This window comes from Pelophylax lessonae, assembly GCF_965119305.1.
Source record: "Pelophylax lessonae genome assembly, chromosome: 2".
NCBI classification, from domain to species: Eukaryota; Metazoa; Chordata; class Amphibia; order Anura; family Ranidae; genus Pelophylax; species Pelophylax lessonae.
In genome coordinates this window covers 641,082,900-641,104,427 of record NC_138769.1, presented here as the reverse complement: position 1 = coordinate 641,104,427, position 21,528 = coordinate 641,082,900, and the positions used below count along the sequence as shown (strand labels likewise).

The 21,528-nt window shown below is 46.6% G+C and overlaps 1 protein-coding gene across 1 annotated transcript in view; it reads right to left on the bottom strand.

Annotated features, from left to right (window-relative positions):
- PDS5B (PDS5 cohesin associated factor B) overlaps positions 1–21,528 on the bottom strand; it is a 354,701-nt gene that overhangs the window by 100,071 nt on the left and 233,102 nt on the right. The window contains exon 21 of the mRNA XM_082246014.1: positions 10,245–10,403. Within this exon, the coding sequence (XP_082102140.1) occupies positions 10,245–10,403 (159 nt within the window). The remainder of the gene's footprint in view (positions 1–10,244; positions 10,404–21,528) is intronic.

The window sequence follows — 21,528 nt, the reverse complement described above, 5'->3', positions numbered from 1 at the left end:
GTGTAAGTGTGCAAGCAACCCTCTCTCCCCAGCTCCTTGCTCCCTACAGTCTCTACTTCTAATGTGTAGCATGTAGGGGTATGTATATGTGCATGCATGTACGGATGTATGGTAAGTGGTACCCCTACAGTCCACTAATTAGACCAGAGTGACATGGTCGGGTGAGGCTGATATATTATTAGTGATCTCCAAATAGCCCACTCCTATCTCCATCGGAGGAGACCCGAACAGAATTCTAGACACCAGGGGCCAGGATAGATTACCCGTAAGGGACTCCCCAATTGATACAAAACCTCCAAGGTTTCACTCCCCACATTCCCTTAGAGGGTGTACCATATTAGACGACCATCCCCTTGGTGTAAAATAAATTGATGCCCGAGCCCAGGGACCAGGATGTTCTATACAAACAGAAAAGAAGGTAGACCTAAATTAATGACTCCTTGACTCAGAAATCCAGGGCCTAGTTAAATGACCCCATGGACCTCTAGGTCCTCGTTCAGTCCTCTGGGGGTCAAAGACCCCAAGGTAAAAATCCAGAAGGTTTCCCTTCTGCACAATTTTTGGAACCCGACACCATCATCATGTTGTTTGTTGATGGCTTCAATTCCAAAGATCCTCAGTCCAGTCGGATCACCATTATGACATGGTGTGTGTATATCTACATATATATTATATATGATGTGTCCCCTCTTTGGGGTGATTGGGGGATTTACATTTACTGGTATGTTTAATCGTGTACACAGCCACACAATAATATGATGATTGGGAATAGGTGTGCTATGGGCCGATTTTTGTAAGAAGATTTATCCAGGCCCTGCTTGCATTTTTAATCCCGCTCCAATGCCTGTAAAATATTTTGCTATGCAATTTTGCTGTATAGATTGTATGTATGTATGTATGTATGTATGTATGTATGTATGTATGTATGTATGTATGTATATATATATATATATATATATATATATATATATATATATATATATATATATATATATAATATGCATTAGTATTTTAGCATACAAAACTCTGCATAATCTGTATGTATGTGTGTATGTATGTATATGTGACGTTCCCCCGGTGTGGAGCTTATATGGGGTGCCCGACGTTTCAGTACTACCGACATTAATGTTGATTGCGTGGTATTGCTAATATTACTATTAATGCTACCAATATATATTTAGTGGTTACCCTAAATGTAACACTTTTTCATGAACAGCAATCACTTGGAAGATCCTGACAGTTACACTCCGCTGGAAGTACATGCCTTATAGGAGGAGACACACTCCCCTTTGGAAGCTAGAAGCCTGTCCTAGGATGTCCTCGCTCTGGGGTTACGCAGATGGGTGGGCTCTAAGCTCTCCTTTGCACTCTTCACTGCTGGAAGCGAGACTGGAACGCACGGTGCACTTCCGGGTTTGCGGCGTGCATTCCAGCTACTTACCAAACTGCGGCCGGGCCCATGTGGGCGGGGTTTCGTGTTCAACTTAACAGGGATTGGCCCGCATGGACGGGCTGTGGAACGCACCGCGCACTCCTGGGAGAGGCAGTGTGCGTTCCAATGATTAAAGCAACATACTGCGAGCCATCTATACCTCTGTAAATCCTCTGTATTGTTCCCAGCAATCGACCTGGCTGACTATGGACAGATGAGCAGGCTGCATGCGGTCCAGCAGAGTGAGGACATCGGACCTAACAGGAGATGCCTACTACTGAATCTCGCTGGCGAGCCCCCAGCACCAAGGTTTCACCGACTTTTGTATATTTATTTTTACTCCACTACAATACAACCATGCATTGATCTCTTTACATTTACTGTCCTCTGCTCCATGTCTCCTGTTGAGAACCACTTTGTCATCTAGCGTAGCGTACTGGGTGGGGACATGGGGGTTACATTTTACACACAGTACATACAACTCACTGGCCAGGACCATTATGTCTAGTTTTGCCATTCCTTTTGTTGCAAGGACTTCTCTCTTTTTCTCTACCTTTCAAGCATTAATATTTTATATATCATTATCATTATCTCTGTTATACGCATCTCTATTGCATTATGTTTTTAACAATGTTCTAAGTTTTGCATTACCGATTATTTATCTTGACTTATTTACCTCCACTTGGGGGTGGCACCACCTATACTACAATGGTGTTCTCTTATATTGACGATCGTGATCGGGCACCTCATACACACGCCCTGTTGGGGGAGTGTCCACTCCCATCTGTGTCTGGCACTAACAGCCATTGTCTAGTATATAAAGCAAGGGCTTAGACATGCCATTAAGGTTCTGAAGAAGAGGCTAAGCCTCGAAACGCGTTAGCCTTTGCAGCTTCAGGGGACAGTACACCCTTGGATCTCGATGCTGAGGACTGCGTACCTTGTTTGATATGCTTTTATCAAGATCCCGTTTGTGAGTATTTTAACTTTTCTTTTCAATAAACCTTCATAAGGATAATGCACTAGGCTGGTGCGCCCTTGTGTTTGCTCGTCATTTTCATATTTTCCCTATAACATGGCAAGTCTTCACTTTCTGAGATTAGTTTCTCTTTAACTGCAACATATTCATCATTTTTTCTCTACTAATGCCTGGTCAATTTCATGCTCAAGCAGCCTCCACAGTCCAACACTTTCAAATCTTGCTGGGGTTCACCACTACTACAGAATACAAAAGAGCCCTATTTTTGTAGAGAAACAATTGTTAGGAGATAATTACAACAATTAAAAAAAACAGGTTTAGGAAAGAAGTGACAGGTTTGTAGGCGGTTTCTAACTTATATCACTCACATACCACCAGATGCTGAATGAGTTCTCCATGGCCCAGAAGAGGACCGGAGAGAACTGCAGACTAAAGAGCATATGGGATTAAAATGTAATTGCACACAGTAGTTTTAAAATAAAGTACGAATATGAAAGTGTTTAAATACATGAAAAGCATGCATAAAAGTTGTTTCAATTCATTGAAGTGAAAAAGGGGTGTCCCATTTTCTGAAAATAACCTATGTAGGAAAATATAGCAGTTTTAAGTTACCAAAAGTAATACAAATATAATTTCTCCAGACAACAAGTATTTCTTTTTGGCAATTTTGCAGTGCAAAAGTGTTGTTGGGTAAAGTAGAACTAAAGACTACCCCCATTTTGGATAGAGTAAGGGAGGGTTTTAATCCCTGTTGCTTTTCTTTTGTCAACTGTGTTTCTTTCACTTCCTGTCCCATAGCCAAAACCAAAAAGAGAGGAAATCCCTTGAAAGTGAAGGAATTCCGGGGTGTCACCAGGGTCTCCAGAGCTAGTGTACCCATTGGGAGATTTCCCCTCTAGCACAGTTCTGGTGTTAACTCAAATTTTGGGATTTTCTTTAAACGGTAAGCAAGACAAATGGAGAGAGTGAATCTACCTAACAGAGACACAGACAACAAGAAAAACTGTGTTACGATGCTTCTCCACTCCATCCAAAAAAAAAAAAAAACTTTTGCCTTTAGTTACACTTTAAGAGGTGGCAAATTTTGGAAATGATTACAGAGCTTAAGGGAACGCAAGATTTAGCCAGTGATTGGAAGTGGGGCACAAAGGAGAGGTCAGAGTCTAAGACTAAACCTAACACAATGGGATGCGTGGAGGGACCAATAGGGTTAAAGATCTTGATGGCAACGTCAGGATGGGAGGATCAGGATGGAGGAAATATTACAAGCTCAGTTTTTGACAGAGTGAATTGGGGAAAATGGTGTGACATATATACTGATATGTCACTCAGGGATATGCGAGGAAATGGGGAGTGATCCTAAATCTTTAAAACTGTGTCCATCGACACAATAGTGGGGCCTCGCCCCCTGCCCCACTCAATCATATGATTTGATAGAGAGAGAGCCACTGCTCTCAGGCACAGCACTGGATCGAAATCAGGCTCAGGTAAGTATAGGGGGGATCCTGGAACCCGGAAGGTTTTTTTTTTACCTTAATCTCCCTGGCGGTCTGATTATGTCAGTATATTTGAATGTCAAAGTGGTACATTGTTTTGCATTGAAATTTGTTGTTTTATATTGTAGGCCTGTAATTCTTGGGAATAACCCATCTAAATCCATCCAAAAAGGAGTCTAGTAGACATCCCGGGTATTAGGGATCGACCGATTTTTGGCAAAGCCGATATATCGAGGGCCAATATGCACTTTCCCCGATATATCCGAATCGACCACCAAAGTGGCCAATATTTACTGATATTTCGGAAATTGCTTGCACCGGAGTGATGTCTGCAGATAGAGGCATCACCCCGGTACTGGCTTCCATCGCCGACGGTCGGGGTGTCTTGTAATGACAACAGATGTGGCTCACCGGGAGACCCGGGCAACCAGCCTGCGTGGCTGAAGATCCAATCAAAGCCGCATTCGGCTCTCCATGCAAAAACCCGGAACCGATATGACATCACTTATGGGTACTGGCGCCAGATTAAAAAAAATGACAGCATTCAAAACAGCCAAACTTGGTGTTTTGAATGGTTTTAAGTGCAGAGGAGGGGTTTGGGGTATTTTAGACCCCCAGATCCCTCCACAAGAGTACCTGTCAAATAAAAAAAATAAAACATTTTTTTAAATGTACGAAAATATCGTCCGAAACCGATACGCGATGACCAAAATATCGGTATCGGCAATGAAAAAAACGTCATTGGTCGATCCCTACGGAGTATGATAGAGTTTGAAACACTAAATCAGAAATTCTAATATAATAAATTATATGAAATACAAATTATTATATTATAATAAATAATATATATTCTAATACAATAATACATTTATTTTAATAATGTAATCAAACAAAAAACACTGAAATTTGTCCCGGGTATGAAAAATTTTGAAACATGGGACTGCACAATCGGGACAATGGAACCTGGTTTCCTTTCCGATTTTCTTTCCACTGTCATCTCGCTTTGAGCAACAAACAAAACACATCCTTGTAGGTGGTGACTTTTTCTCGGTTGGTGGGATGTAGTCCATGAAGTGATGACCAGTCAGGCGTTTCGGGTTGACAAACGCCAACAGCACGCATGTCCAGCTTTATTCACAGCCATTGATGGTATTTGGTGGTTCACAAAGATACGTTCGGCAACTTTCAATATGAAGTCAGAATGAATCACAGGCTTGTCACTCTTTTTTGAGCAGAACGTAGGCATTCCATGTCGGCTCTGTCAACACCTCCCATGGTGTTCTTGTAGTCTATCACTGCTTGTGGCTTCATGATTTCTTTGCCACCTTTCGTGCGTACCATAACAGTGAAGGTATTATGAACTATACTCATTAGGCACACATCTTTGTCACGCCATCGCAGTGCCATCATTTTGCCTGACAGGCAACCATTTCTCCAGTCTTCAGCTTCCTTTTGCCAAATACTGGCGGAAAGATCCATAGGCATCAGTTTGTTTTTTTGAAGAAGAAACACAAAGTTCAGGAGACGTATAAAAGTTGTCGGTTGTTAAGCAATAGCCCTGATTTAGCAATGGCGTGAAAGAACAGAAGATGGTGCCATTCCATAGTTGCTGTATTTTGGATTGAATTTTGTTCCTTTTCCAGTGTATATGACTGAATTCAAAATGTAGCCAGTTGATGCTTTGCATTGCATGTAGGGTTTAACGCCAAATCGTGCTCTCTTTGATGCAATGCATTGTACCCAGCTGAGCCTTCCCTTGTAGCCTATTAGACTTTCATCTATGTGGAGATCTCTTTCTAGCACATAGCTCCGCTGGAAATTCTTTAGAATTATTTGAGATACTTCCCAAATTTTCTTTAGTTTTTGTGCAGGATGAGGAGTTTCATCAAATTCTTCGTTATTTTCGAAGTGTAAATATTTAATAATCAGGGAAAATCTGTACTCTGACATGACCGTGCCAAAGAATGGAGTGGCAAGTAATGTATTAGTTGTCCAATACCACTTCTGCAAGGGTTTCCCCACCACTCCCTCAAGTATTATTAGGCCCAGAAATTTCCAAATGTCATCTTTGGTCACTGGTTCCCACTTTCTGCTTCTAGGAAACTTCCGATGCAGAGTAGCCAATTGTTGCTTTTTATACCGGTTTGTCTCAGTAACTATTTTTCAATAACCTCATCAAAATAATTGTAAGTATGCCAAGGGGTTGTCCTGTTCAACGTCTACTTTCATACCAGATGCTCCAAAACATGGGAATCTTGGGGGTGCTGTCTGATCCGTACCACAGTCAACAGAGCACCAAGTTCGCACATCACTGAGCTCAGTCGCAGAATTGTCGCTGTCGTCACTTTCAGTGTCTGATGACGAATTTCCCCACTAATCCCTATCCCTCAATTCTGAAGTAATTCTAATTCACTATTGCTGTTTTCTAGCTGGTCTAAAAATGCTTTTTGACCTAATGGAATGCTTTTTGGATGCCATGAACGTACTCAAGTTTCCAGGAAGAAAGAACAGTAAGAGTCGGTTCACAATACTCTGACTTGTCAGGCGACTTGGTCGTCTGACAAGTAGCACTCCATGCTGTGCAATGGAACCGTTCTAATCAGAGCGACTCAAGTCGCTCCAACTTAGAAAAAGCTTCCTGCACTACTTTTGGGCGAAGTCGGAGCGACTTGCATTGACTTTTATTATGAGAAGTCATTTGCAAGCCGCGATGAAGTCGTGCTGCACGGGCGACTTTGAGTCGCCGCTGTGTGAACCGACTTTAAAAGTGCAAGCAGGGCAAGTTTAAGGTCTTGCACCGCCCCAAAGAGAGCCTGCAAGTGGACCGGGGACAGTCGCACATTGGAAGGAAAAAAACATTTCGGAGGGTAAGAACCAAACTATCTTGTAGCCAGATCGTATGACTTTGTGGCCACACTTGTCTTGTACCGGGGAAGTCCATGGGTCCGGGAACAAGCGAAGGGGTCCCCCCCACCCCAGATACGGGTGAGGGCGCATCTTCAAGCTGAAGGGGCCTTGTCCTTGGGTCTGGAGAAGCCCGCTCTTGATTTGCCAGAGCAAGTTCGCTTGGATCATCCAGAGGCGGCCCTGCAGGGCTTCGATCCCTTGTTAGTCAACCCTGAGTGACAAAAAAAAAAAACTTCTTATGAGCCGGAGGACGAGGGTCCTTGCCCTTAGTAGCCTGTGGAAGAAGAGTACTCTCCCCCCGTGAGACCTTTAATGACGATATCCAGGGTAGCACCAAAAAGGCTATCTCCTCAAACTTGAAGATCAGCCTTTTTAGAAGTCTTGTCCGCAGACCAGCATTTGAGCCTAAAGATACGCCGAAGGACCACTGTCAAAAGAGAGCTGAGCCGCATCCAAAGAGGTATCACAGATAAACTGCAGCCCCTGAACAAGCTGGTCCACCAGCTCAGCAAAGGCAGGGGGGCTGCTCCCCCTCCAGGTCACGTCACAACAGCTTAGCCCATTCGGTCAATGTCTGCGACACCAGGGCAATGGTGAATATCAGCCTCAGTGCTGAACCAGCTAGGGTGTACATATTGCGAGCTACAGTCCCGGCCTTCCTGTCAGCCAGGTCCTTAAAGGCCGGGGACTCTGCAACCGGTATCATGATTGCCTTGTTTAATCTGGAAACTGGAGGGTCTACCACAGATGGAACGATCCTCTTCTTTAAAAGGGACTCCTTATAGGGGTATCGCCTAGCAAAGTGCTTAGGGACCCCAGGGGGCACTTTGGTCGTCCCCACTCTGTAGTGACAATTCTGTCAATAGGAGGGCAAGGGTTACACCTGTGCCGCTCTGGATGGCTTGTGAGTGCCAAAGGGAACCTATGCCTCAGTTGCAGCTGCAGCTGCGTCTTCCATCTTTAGGGTCTCATGCATAGATACAATCAGTGCGTCCCCCAGCACCTTTTCATGCGCGGTTGCAGAAGTGGGAGATTCCAAGAGGCTCCTAGGGACCCAGGAGGGATCCCTAGGCTTCAGGACAGGCACTGGCAGAACACAGGACCCCGACAGGAGCCCCAAAACCCTTCAGGGGGATAGGGGGGACAGCTACACACCATACCAGCAACCAGAAGGGCAAGGCTCAAAACAAAACCCATTCACTATCGAAATGGGGGGGCTGTCGGGCAGGAGGAACGCTGTGACTTGGGCCAAAACCTGGTCGTATGCGACCTCGCGAGGCGTTTAACTCGCAAGCCAGCCCCCGTCTGAGCGCGCTTGCTGGCCAGACTGGGATGACCACTGGATCTAGATTATCCAGCCCGTCGTTCAGTCCGGCAGTTGATTGTAGATCTCACAGGAAAAACCAGGTGAAAAAAATCTATCTAAAATAAAAAAAATTGCCAGCAACAGAGATCCCAGCAAGGAACTAGATCCTTACTCTGGACTAGTCAGAAAAAAACTGAGCACCTCAATGAACTAAAGAGAAAAAGATAAATACAGGGCACTTAGAAAAAAAACAAAGGGACAGAGAGGGAGGTGTAGAAAGAACCTGGAAAGTCCTTTGTGGGGAAAGAAGAAGTCTAACCCCCACCACCTTTTTTGTCCACTGGGTCTAGGAGAGAAGGTCCAGTAGAGGCCACCATAAGAGAGGGCAGCGAGAGGCAGAGTGTAATTCTTGAAGCCAGGTCTCAGTGATAGCAAGTGCTTAGGTTTCTTTTACAAAAATGACTAATTAACTCTGTAGGTAAAAAGTTATAATTGTATTCTGTGATTTTTCCTGTTTAGAATGACAGTTATGTTTTAGGTACAAAGGGTCAGATGGTGGTCCAAAACCAACTGCAGTAAAGAATACGGAAATTTGTTATCAAATACTTACCATAATTTTCCTGACCTATCCTAATGTCAGTTAACTCCTCCTCTGGCACCCATTGTGTGCTGACGTGAAATGGGCTAGGAAAGAATTTGTCCCACTGAGAAACTCATGGGGTAAAAGATTCTAGACTCACACCTAGCAAAGTACACATTTCACATCCGATGTTAGATCATGTGAGAAGTAGACTTCCTAGCTCTGAACATCATAGACATAACACTCTCAGAGATGCCTTTGTTGCTCAGAACCTGGACATCAACAGCCATGCTATTAATGCCAGCAACTGGGAAACAAGAAAATAAATCAGATCACACACACACAATCTTTATTGGGACAGAGAAAGCAGTGTCTTTCTAAATTCAACCTGTTTTGTTTATCAAATGAATAAACTGTTAGACATTTCAATTAAAAATGTGTGTTTATATATTGTGTATAATATTATATATATATATATATATATATATATATATATATATATATATACATATACATACACACATACACACACACACAATCTTTATATACGCTGCTCAAAAAAAATTAAAGGAACACTTTGTAATCAGAGTATAGCATCAAGTCAATTAAACTCCTGGGATATTGATCTGGTAAGTGAAGTAGCGGAGGGGGTTGCTAATCAGTTTCAGCTGCATTTGTGTTAATTAAATTAACAGGTGCACTAGATGGGCAACAACGAGACAACCCCCAAAACAGGAATGGTATTACAGGTAGAGGCCACTGAAGTTTTTTTTCGCTACTCTAGGCAGTTACTCTAGGAGAGCTGGACGGAGCCGCAGAAGGTCCTTAACCTATCAGCAGGACTGGTATCTGTTCCTTTGTGAATGGAGGAACAGGATGAGCACTGCCAGTGCCCTACAAAATTACCTCCAGCAGGCCACTGGTGTGAAAGCCTCCAACCAAACAATCAGAAACAGACTTCATGAGGGTGGCCTGAGGGCTCGACGTCCCGTGGTGGGCCCTGTGCTCACTGCCTGGCACCGTGAGGCTGGATTAGCATTTGTCATTGAACACCAGAATTGGCAGGTCCGCCACTGGCGCCCTGTGCTTTTCACAGATGAGAGCAGGTTTACCCCGAGCCCATGTGACAGACGCAAAAGGGCCTGGAGAAGCCGTGGAAAACATAATGCTGCCTGTAATATCGTTCAGCACGACCGGTTTGGTGGTGGGTCACTACTGACTACCATTTTGAGTTGCTGCAATGAAATTTCAGCAAAATGGACTAGCCTGCTGCATCATTTTTGTCACTTTGATTTTTGGGGTGTCTGAGTTAAGCCCTCTGTAGGTTAATTTTCATTTCCATCAAACGATGCGGTCCATATCAGTATAGATATCCAGCATGATTTATTTTCCCCATTGAGATCTGATGGGTTTTCAAAGTGTTCCTTTCATTTTTTTTTTTTGATAGATAGATATATATAACAAATCATAGCATAAAAAACGTGAGGAAATACTTGATACAGGAAGTAGATGGATTTGTAGAATAGGAATTAGGAAGAACTTACTCTGTCGGTCATCAACAAATCTTTCACCACAAAATTGGCCACCATAGACTTAAGAGGACCCGCAAACTGATCCGGAGCCAGCTGAGCTATGTGACCAATGGAAACAAGGGATATGATGAGCTGCTCAGGGTTGCTTGGATCCAAACTTTTGTGAAGTGGCTGAACATAAGAAAATGAGTAAAAGTTAATAAAAGCGGTCACTGTCCCATGAGCTAACACTCTGCACTGTAGCTCTGCTTTAACTTAACAAAATTCTTAATACAATAATGTGGAAAAACAAAATACTAAAATCCAACTTGCACACAAAGCTTAAAGTGTATGCCGGGGGGCTAAAAATCAATGCAAATGAAGAAAAAAAAAAAAGATTTTCTCCTAAAGCTTACCTGTAAAATCCTTTTCTTGGAGTACATCACGGGACACTGAGTTGGTAATAATAACTATTTGGGTTATACGCCACCTATAGGTGAATGGACACTGGCAACGAATAGACAGGAAGTTCCTCCTATATAACCCCCTCCCATACAGGAAGAACAACAGTTTTTGAAGCAAGCAATGAAGATCCCAGAAAAGAGGGGAGGGAGCTCTGTGTCCTGTGATGTACTCCAAGAAAAGGATTTTATAGGTAAGCTGTAGGAAAAATCCTATTTTCTTTATCATACATCACAGGACACAGAGCTGGTAATAATACCAACTATTTGGGATGTCCTAAAGCAATGCCCTTGAGGGGAAGGGGACACAGAGTCCCAAATTTGCCCCTGAGCAACGAAAAACCTTAGGACTATACAGCTGCTTGCAGTACGCTACTACCAAATTGAGCCCCTTCACGGGCTCCAACGTCCACTTGGTAGAATTTTGTGAACGTATGAACTGAAGACCAGGTAGCAGCTTTGCAGATCTGGGCCAAAGATACTTGATGGTACACTGCCCATGAAGCACTTACCCTTCTGGTAGAGTGGACCTTTAAGTTAAAAGGCAGAACCTTACCTTTCAAGCCATAAACTTGAGAAATGACCTGACAAATCCACTTAGAAATAGTGAAAGAAGTTGCCGCCTGGCCTTTCTAAGGCCCATCCGGCAATACAAAGAAAGCATCAGTATTACGAATCTGTGCTGATCTGGTTAAATAGACTTTAACCGCATGAACAACGTCAAGAGAATATAACAACCTTTCCTCAGTAGACTGAGGATTAGAAAAAAAAAAGGAAGGAAGGAAGAACAATGTCCTGGTTCAAGTGAAAACCAGAAACTACCTTAGGGAGAAAAGAAGGATGAGGACGAAAACTACCTTATCCCAATGCAGAATTAGAAAGAGTTCTTTACACGAAAGAGCCGCTAACTCCAACACCCTTCTAGCTGAGGTTAAAGCAACCAAAAAGACCAGCTTCCTCAACAACAGTAGCAAGAGAATATGCCTGATAGGCTCAAAAGGCCGCTCCTGCAAGGCCGTAAGAACCAGATTCAAATCCCAAGGACATAGGGGTGGTTTTAACCACTTGCTGACCGCTCACATGGATAATACTGCAGCAGTGCGGCTCTGCTAGGTCCAGCGACGTAGACCTACGTCGGGTGCGATCATGGTTCGCAGGGCGCGCTCCCGCATGCCCTGCGAGCCGATCCTGGTCTGATTCGGCTGAGAACCGATCAGTCACCAGATGCAGACCAATGATTTTTGGTCTGGATCTGGTGATCGGTTCTAGCCAATGGCATCATGTCCCCTGCCTGTGTAATGTGAACACAGGCAGGGGAAGTGATGTAATTTTCCCTCCTGGAGCCCTTTCGGTTCCAGGAGAAGAAGGAGAAGCATCAAAAATGTGAGTTCCACTAACACTACACTGACACTACCTCACATAGGCACATTTAACCCCTTGATCACCCCTCCAAACCCCTCACAGTGAACACTATATACAGTGGTATACAGATCTTTTACTGATCACTGTATTAGTGTCACTTGTGACCCCAGTTTGCGCTTGCGCTAGGCTCAAATAGGTTTAGGGCACCCGCCATCTATCCCCTAATAAAGTTTTAACCCCTTGATCACCCCCAGTTAACCCCTTCACTCCCTATCATACTGTGCACTAAATACAGTATATTGGTAAATACTGATCACTGTATTTAGTGTCACTTGTGACCCTAATTTGCGGTTGCGTTAGGCCCAAATAGGGTTAGGGCACCCGCCATCTATCCCCTAATAAACTTTTAACCCATTGATCTCCCCCCAGTTAACCCCTTCACTCCCTATCACACAGTGCACTAATATATACAGTATATCTTACTAGTATAGTGTTTGAACAGATCAATATCTGATCTGATCAGAACTATACTAGCGTCCCCATAGTTTAGGGTTCCCAAAACGCGGCGTTTGCACAATCAGCACTGATTCCTGCCAGCACCTGCGTTTAGCCCCTCCGCCCAGCCCGCCCTACCCAGGCAAGTCCAGTAATCAATAGAGTCAGGCTTGATCTCTGCTAGCACTAGCAGTTTTTTTATTGTAGCGACCAAATAGTCCTTGACAACCAGGTGCTTTTTTACCTGTTAGTCACACTACTGTACCGGTAAATTTAGTTGATAAAATGTCCAAACGGTGGTACAGTAGTGCAGAGGCCTACAGTATACTGACCATGTCAGATGAGAGCGATGGGGAAGCCTCACTGGCAGAATCAGGGTCAGTATATGAACTGGTAGCAGCAGCGGCTCCCTGACAGACAGCTCCAACGACGGATGGGTCCCTGCTAAGGTCAGGCGTACCTGACCCCATTCTGGAGTTGCTGAGATGCAAGAACCGGATGTTTCTCGTATGAAGCAGAGTGCCAGTACTAGTGCCGCTCACACTTCTTGTGATCTGGCAAGCACGAGCGGCCTAATACACCCTGGACCTAGTACAACTAGCACTGCAGTAAGACTTGGTGACGTGGCGAGTCCCATAAGTGCAGTTGAAGCTGGTGCGGTGGCTAGCACGAGTAGTGGCCCACAGCCACCGCGTATTTGAAGACAGGCCCGTACAAGCCCATAGTGTCCTCCCTGAAGTGCTGGCATATCCTAATTGGCAGCCCACAGATTCTACAGCGCCCGTACTTCCCCCATTTACTGCCCGATCCGGAATTCGAGTGGAAACAGCTGGTTTTAATCCCTTTAATTTTTTTGAGCTGTTTTTCACTGAAGATCTTTACAGATCTATTGTGGATCAATCAAATTTATATGCACGTCAATTTGTCGCCGCCAACCCAAATTCACCCCTTGCCAGACCATTCACCTGGAATCCTATAACGGTTTCCGATTTTAAGACCTTTCTGGGCCTATCCTTCAACATGGGCATTACAAAAAAGAATGAATTGCGCTTATATTGGTCCACTGACCCAATTCACCAAATGCACGTGTTCTCTGCTGCTATGTCCAGGGCTCGATACAAACAAATATTTTGATTCATGCATTTCAACCACAATGAACTCTGTCGTCCTCAGGGAGACCCTGAATATGATCGGCTCTACAAAATTGGGCCCTTCATAGACCACTTCAATCAGCGGTTTGCAGGCTTGTTTACCCCCGAACAAGATGTCTGCGTTGACGAGTCCCTGATAAAGTTTACTGGCCGCCTTGCTATGAAACCGTATCTCCCCAGCAAGCGTGCCAGATACAGGGACAAACTGTACAAGCTGTGTGACAGGGCCACAGGCTATACAGTTAGCTTCCGTGTCTATGAGGGAAAATATAGCACTGTGGAGACCCCCGACTGCCCAGACTACATAGGGAGCAGCGGTAAGGTAGTTTGGGACTTGGTGTCACCCTTATTCGGAAAGGGGTACCATTTCTACGTAGACAATTTTTATTCAAGCGTACCACTTTTTAGACACATCTTTCAATTACAAATTGGCGCTTGTGGCACCGTGCGATCTAATCGCCGGAGCTTCCCCCAACAGCTAGTAAAACCCCACTGAGTCCGGGGGAGAGCCTGCTTGAGGTGCGATGAATTGCTTGCAGTGAAGTGAAGGGACAAACGGAACGTTTTCGTTCTGTCCTCCATTCACCCAGACACGGCAGTCGAAATTACTACAGTCACCGGTGTTGTTGTTGAGAAGCCCCTCTGTATCCATGACTATAACTGTAAAATGGGAGGGGTGGACTTCCAACGACCAGATGATGGGACCGTACTTAATTGCCCGTAAGGCCAGACGCTGGTACAAAAAAAGTGTCTGTATACCCATTTCAATTGGCTATTTACAACGCTTTTGTCTTATACAAAGCGTCTGCCGGAGCATTATCCTTGTTTCACTACCAGGAAGAGATAATCAGAGCCCTTCTGTATCCAGCTGGTGCTCCTGCCCAACTTCCTCAACCAGATGCAGTGAGCCGGCTGCATGAGAGGCATTTTCCGGAATTCCTCCCGAGTACCCCTACCCAAAGATACCCCCAAAAAAGATGCTGTGTCTGCAGCAAGCGCGAATTTAGGTGCGACACCCGTAATTATTGTCCCGACTGTCCTGACCGACCTGGGTTTTTGCCACGGTGACTGTTTCCATCGCCACCACACACTAGTGGATTATTAGCGTAGGGTACAGCACGGCACAGTTTAGGGCACATTTACACAGGGTCTCAAAAGATGTTCGATGGATATCGTCATTTTGAGAGACCCTAACCTGGAACTTTAACCTTGAAGAAAAAAAAAGTGTAAAAAAAAAAAAAAAAAAAACCAAAAACCCAAAATAAATATTACAAAAAAACATAAAATAAAAAAAAACACAAAAATGGCTGTCGTCTAAGTTATTTTTATGTTCTTCTACTCTTCCTACTGTACTTTTACTGTACTTTGTTTCTCATTCTTTTGTTAAGCTGTTTCTCTTGCAGGTACCCGTTGGCTGCACCACTGATTTTATATATTCTGACACAAACCGCGTTTCGCTCAGCATATATGGATACCTCTGATGGCAGCGCTGTGGTAGGTTGATTTCACCACTGCAGTTAAAATACCTTTAGGTATTTGTGGAATATGGTCATGTATACCCACCATTAAATAAGTGGGTTTGGATGTTTGGGCGGTTAATGGTGTGTATACTACACAATTTTCCTGTGGTGATTTCTGTTAGGTTCTCTTTTTTTTCGTTTAGCCCACAGGTTGCATGAAAAAAAAAAAAAAAAAAAAAAACCTACACTATATGCCACACAAGGACCAGCAATGTACTGGTACGTTGCTGGACTTTGAGTGGTTATACCAGGATAATTGGCCGCTAGACTGCTTGTACATGCAGTAAGTGTACAAGAACCCCAAAAGAGGGGCAGGGCGGCGACTGTCGGAGGACTCAGAGAAAGGAATTTTACGGTAAGATTTTAAAAAAATTCCGTTTTCTCTTACGTCCTCCGACAGTCGCAGCCCACACATACAGTCTTCACCAATGGGATGTCCCAAAGCAGTGTAGACATGAATGGTGGGAGACGCAACCGTATAAAAGGCAACGCAGTACCCACATCAGAGAAAGGAACCTTACACGAACAGTAAGAGAACCTTCTGGGCAACAGAATAAGCTCAACAGGAGCAACAACCCAGGAAAGCAAAGAACCCAGGGGATAAACAACCCCAACAGCCAGGGACCCACAAAAAAAACAGGGTCCCCTATGGCACTGCCGCACAGAGAACTTTGCGGCCAAAGGAGGCATCAGCTGATGCCAGAACATCAATCTTATAGAATTTGGAAAAGGTGTGCACCGACGACCAAGTCGCAGCCTTGCACACCTGGGCCTACGAAGCCTGATGTCGGTAAGCCCAGGACGTACTCATCGATCTGGTAGAGTGCGCCTTAACAGGGAAGGGTGGAACCCGTTCCTTCAAAGCATAGGCCTGAACAATTGTCTGTCTGATCCATTTGGTAATGGTCGCTGCAGACGCAGCCATACCCTTCCGAGGTCCCTCAGGAAGGACAAAGAGAGAATCCAATCTTCGAAAGGGTTCAGTGGACGACCGGTAAACCCTTTTTGCCCTGACAACATCCAAGGAATGCAACGCAACCTCCTTAGGATGCTTAGGCTTCGCACAGAGCGAAGGCAAAACAATGTCCTCATTAAGGTGAAAATCAGAACCCACCTTAGGAAGAGAGGACGGGTTAGGTCGCAAGACCACCTTATCCTTGTGAACCACCAGGTAAGGAGAGCGGCAAGACAAGGCCGCCAACTCCGACACTCTGCGAGCCGAAGTGATCGCCACCAGAAAGGCAACCTTCTTAGACAGCAGAGGCAACGATATCCCCCTAATGTTCTCAAAGGGAGGACGCTGCAACACGGACAGAACCAAGTTCAAGTCCCATGGAGGTAAAGGCGCCCTCCGGGGAGGCGCCAAGTGACGCACACCTTGAATGAAAGTGCGAATTAAGGAATAAGATGCCACAGGGCGTTGAAAAAGGACCACAAGTGCAGACACCTGGCCCTTAATCGTGGCCAGCGCAAGGCGCTGGTCCACACCAGAATGGAGGAAAGCCAACACTCTAGCCACCGAGTAGGAACAAGGAGAGAAGCCCCTGGACTCACATCAGGCAAAATAAGCTTTCCATGTACGGTAATAAATCTTACCAGACGAAGCTTTCCTAGCCTTGATCAAAGTAAGAATGACCTCTGAGGAGAGACCCCTGTCTCTCAGAACCTGATTCCGGCACCACCAGAATCACCAACGTCGGTTCCGAAGCCAATCTGCGAAGGAACCTGGATAACAACTGAATCGGAGGAAAGGCATACATCAGACGATACTGATACCAAGGGGCCACCAGCGCATCCGAGGCGTCTGCCAGAGGATCGCGCATCCGAGGCGTCCGCCAGAGGATCGCGCATTCTTGCCACGAACCTTTCCACCTTGTTGTTTAGCCGAGACGCGAACAGATCCACATCCGGGGATCTCCACTTCGCACAAAGCATTTGGAAGACCTCCGGGTGTAGGGACCATTCCCCCTGGTCCAGGGTCTGGCGGCTCAGATAATCGGCCTGCCAATTCTCCACCCCCGGAATGTGAACTGCCGAAATTGCCGGTACACGAGTCTCGGCCCAAGACAGAATGCTGGTTACCACCCGGGCCGCCCGGGCACTCCTGGTGCCCCCTTGGTGGTTGATGTAAACCACCGCTGTAGCATTGTCAATCTGTACCCGTACAGGACGGCCCAGAAGTCGATCCGACCACTGGAAGAGACACAGTTTGATCGCTCTCAATTCCAATATGTTGATCGGAAACGAGGACTCCTCCTCCGACCAAGTGCCCTGGGAAGACAGGTTGCCCAGGACGCCACCCCAGCCCGACAGGCTGGCATCCGTGGTAATCACTGTCCACAGTAACGGCCGGAAGGATTTTCCTTCCGACTCAGCCGGGCACTGAAGCCACCACAGAAGATCCATTCTGGTCTGGCGACTCAACGAGACACTCAGATCCAAGGACTGAGGCAGTCCGTCCCACCTGACCAGGATCTCCGCTTGGAGAGATCGCGTGTGAAACTGAGCAAATGGTATCGCCTCGAAGGCCGACACCATCAACCCCAGGGACCGCATGCAGGTCCTGATTGACGAGACTTTGTTGTCCCTGAGGGACCTGATCTCGTTCTGTAGGGTCTGGAGCTTGTCCTCCGGCAGAAACACCTTCGCTTAAGCAGAGTCTAGAACCATTCCCAAATAGGGAAGACGAACCGAAGGAGACAAAGTCGACTTCTGAACGTTGATGGCGTTTGTACCGTAGTTGACAGATCGCGCAACAGGCTCTGACTGGCACTCGATCTTAACAGGAGATCGTCCAGATATCCCAAGACCGCAATGCCCTGTGCCCGCAACAGGCCCAGAACAGGCGCCAGCACTTTGGTAAAGACCCTTGGAGCCGAAGCGAGACCGAAAGGTAAAGCTACGAACTGATAGTGGTCCTCCGCTATGGCGAATCGGAGGTACCGCTGATGACCCTCGAAAATGGGGATGTGCAGGTACGCATCCTTGAGGTCGATAGAGGCCAGGAATTCCCCTGGACTCAGGGAGGCCACCACCGAGCGGAGAGATTCCATGCGGAACTTTCGAACTCGCACGAAGCGGTTCAGAGCCTTCAAGTCCAGAATCGGACGCACCTTGCCCTCCTTTCTGGGCACAGTGAACAGATTCGAGTAGAACCCCCGAAATCTGTCCCGATGAGGCACCGGGACAACCACCCCCTGGGCAAGGAGGTCCCGCACCGTCCGATGCTGGTCATTGCAAACGCTCTGGGGTCAAATGAAGATTTGAGGGAAAGAATCTGTCCGCCGGCCCGAAAGGAATTCGATCTTGTATCCTGATTGAATGATTTCCGGAACCCACCTGTCCAGAATGCGGAGCAGCCAAGGTTGGAGGAAACCGCGCAAACGTCTCCCCACCCCTGAAACGGGTGAGGGCGCCCCTTCAGGCAGAGGCGGACTGAGCTGCCGCACCGGCGTGGCCGGACTTTTGTTTGCCCGCCCAGGGCTTTCTCTGGCCACCTTGGCCCAAGAAAGGTTTTCCCTTGTTCTGTGCCTTGAAGGCACGAAAGGACCCCTGATTGGGTTTAAAGGCGGGACCCCGCTTACCGCGAAAAAACTTGTTCTTCGGATTCTGGGGCAACAAATTGCTCTTGCCCCCAGTGACTCCTTTAACCAAAGTATCCAGGGCCTCACCAAAAAGGCAAGACCCCGCATAAGGAAAATCAGCCACCGCTTTCCGTGATGTCTGGTCAGCCGACCAGCTCTTCAACCAGATCAGTCGACGGTTAAGTACAGAGTCACTAGACAGGCGCGCAGCCAAAGGGGCCTCATTTAAGGCCTCATCGCACAAATACATGACCCCTTGATGAATTTGGTCCACCATCTCCAGCGTAGCAGGGGGGGCAGAATCAGTTATGAGAGTGTGTCTAAGCACCTTAGTCCAATCCGCCACCGCCTGAGCCACCGTGACAGAGGCAAAAATAGGTTTTAGCATGGAACCTGCCACCATGTAAGCATGGTGGGCAAGAGACTCCAAACTCCTGTCCGTAGGATCCCGGAACACCAGGTTATCTTCAGAGGGAACCAGGGAAGCCTTGTTTAACACGGCCACAGTGTGATCCACCTGGGGAGCCACACACCAGCGTGAATCCGTAGAAGACGCAAAGGGGTAAAGCAGTTGAAACCGTTTGGCACCGTGAAGGGGCGTTTCAAGCTGCGCCATTGTTCCTTCACCGTGTGATGAAACTCAGCGGGGCAGGGAAAAACCTGCGCCGACTTGCGGGTCCTATGTGTACCAAAAGAGGACACAATGCCCGGAGGATTGGGCTCATCCTCCAAATGTAGTGTTTCTTTTACAGAAGAAATTAACGCATCCATAGCTCCGTGTTCTTCAGGCGACCCAGGGGGAGAATCATCTACCCCCTCCATCTCCGCCTCCCCCTCAGACCCTAGCTGGTCCTGAGAAGAGTGAGACCCTGAAAGGGGCACGCCACCCACAGCAGCCACATCACCTTCTGAATCAGAAGAGAAAGAGATCCTAGGCCTTTTTCTAGCAGCCCGTTCAGTCATCAGCACCTCCATGTTGGACACTAAAGTTGCCACCACAGCAGCCAAATTAGTCAGGGCGGGGGATTCAGCAGAACTGGGGTCCCCCACCAAGGCTGGGGGGAATTTGCTGTCCTGAGATTCCATTGCAGAAAAACAATTTTTCCAAGGTACTGGCCCTTTAAGAGCGCCGCGGCCCCCGCAGCACACCGCTAAATAGACTGTGTACACAGACCCCCCGCAGGGACAAAACTAAGCCAGAAAGGATAAAACAGAGGAAAATGGAAAGGACAGTTTGCAGAGCCCCACAGAGTGTTACCACACAGATCGCTGCTCCAGAGGAAAAGGAAGTGAGGTCGCCAGAGACTGAACTATATGCTGCAGGCTAAGGTAAAATGGCTGCCCATAGGAAGTAATGGGAGGCTTCGGCAAGATGGCCGCCGACACGTGCACAGAACGATCTGATGCCACCCACAAGATGGCGCCAGAGGGCGTGAAAATCACTACATAGAAGCGGTGTAAAAAGCCCATAGTGAAGCCAAACATGCTGCCCACACTTAAAATGGCGGACCGCATGGTTTTTACCCTGCAGCGGCCGCCGCACACACAGTCTGCACCTCCAAACACCGAAGTGACATAGGAGAGGGGCCCCCAAACACACACAGCGCCAGCAGTGCAATTAAAAAAAGACCCCCGCAGGGATCGCATCAGGGAGCCCCAAAAACTCACAGACATGAGGGGATAACACAGCACACAGGACTGCCAGCCCCAGACAGAGGCCCCACACAGAGAGTACTTACCTGTACCGGATGGCGTGGGGTGCCTCTCATCAAACGGAAAGCTGCTGCCTTGAGATGGCAGGGAATGCCGTCAGCCAAAACGCAGGACACTGCAGCATACGATACAAACCGCAGATGTGTCCAGTGAGGTAGCCACCTCACAGGCTGCATCCCTGCGAACAGGGACGGGTCGTTCGTAATGCCAGGGCGAACACATGGCTGAACGCTCGATGGCGGGCTGGGGATCCATCTGACCCTCTGCCCTGGAGACCCAGGGGCGACCAGTCTGATTCCCAGCTCCGCAAAATTCATCTTCGTCCGAAGATCCGACTAAACTAAAGCTGACAAAAAAAACAGCTAGTAAAGCAAAGAAAAATTGACATTCTTGCAAATAAAAATCAAAAATAAAAAAAGGATCAGAAGGCTGAGACTGTAGCCCCAGCACAGGGAAGCCTATCTACTCCTGACGCTAGGCAGAAGACAAACTGAGTTGGGATGGCTTACTGCAGGGGGGTATTGACCAGTGGGACAGCCCCCATGGGTGGGTCTATGTTAAATGCTTTTGTTTTTAACAAGTCTTATGTCTAGCTACTCCTGTGGAGAGGAAGTCAATACCCATTGGTGAAGACTGTATGAGTGGGCGGCGACTGTAGGAGGACATAAGAGAAATTTCATATTTTGCCACAAGTTTGGGGAAAATTATTATTATTTTTTTTTTTTTTTTACACTAAGTCGTCACTAAATGATATATTGCTCACACAAGTCATGGGTATATGTGAAATGACACCCCAAAATACATTCTGCTGCTTCTCCTGAGTACAAGGATACCCCATGTGTGAGACTTTTTGGCAGTCTAGCAGCGTACAGGACCCCGAAAACCAATCGCCACCATCAGGCTTTCTAAGGGCGTAAATTGTTGATTTCACTCCTTACTACTTATCAGTTGTGAAGGCCATGAAATTCCAAGATAGCACAAACCCCCCCCCAAATGACCCCATTTTGCAAAGTAGACATTCCAAGCTATTT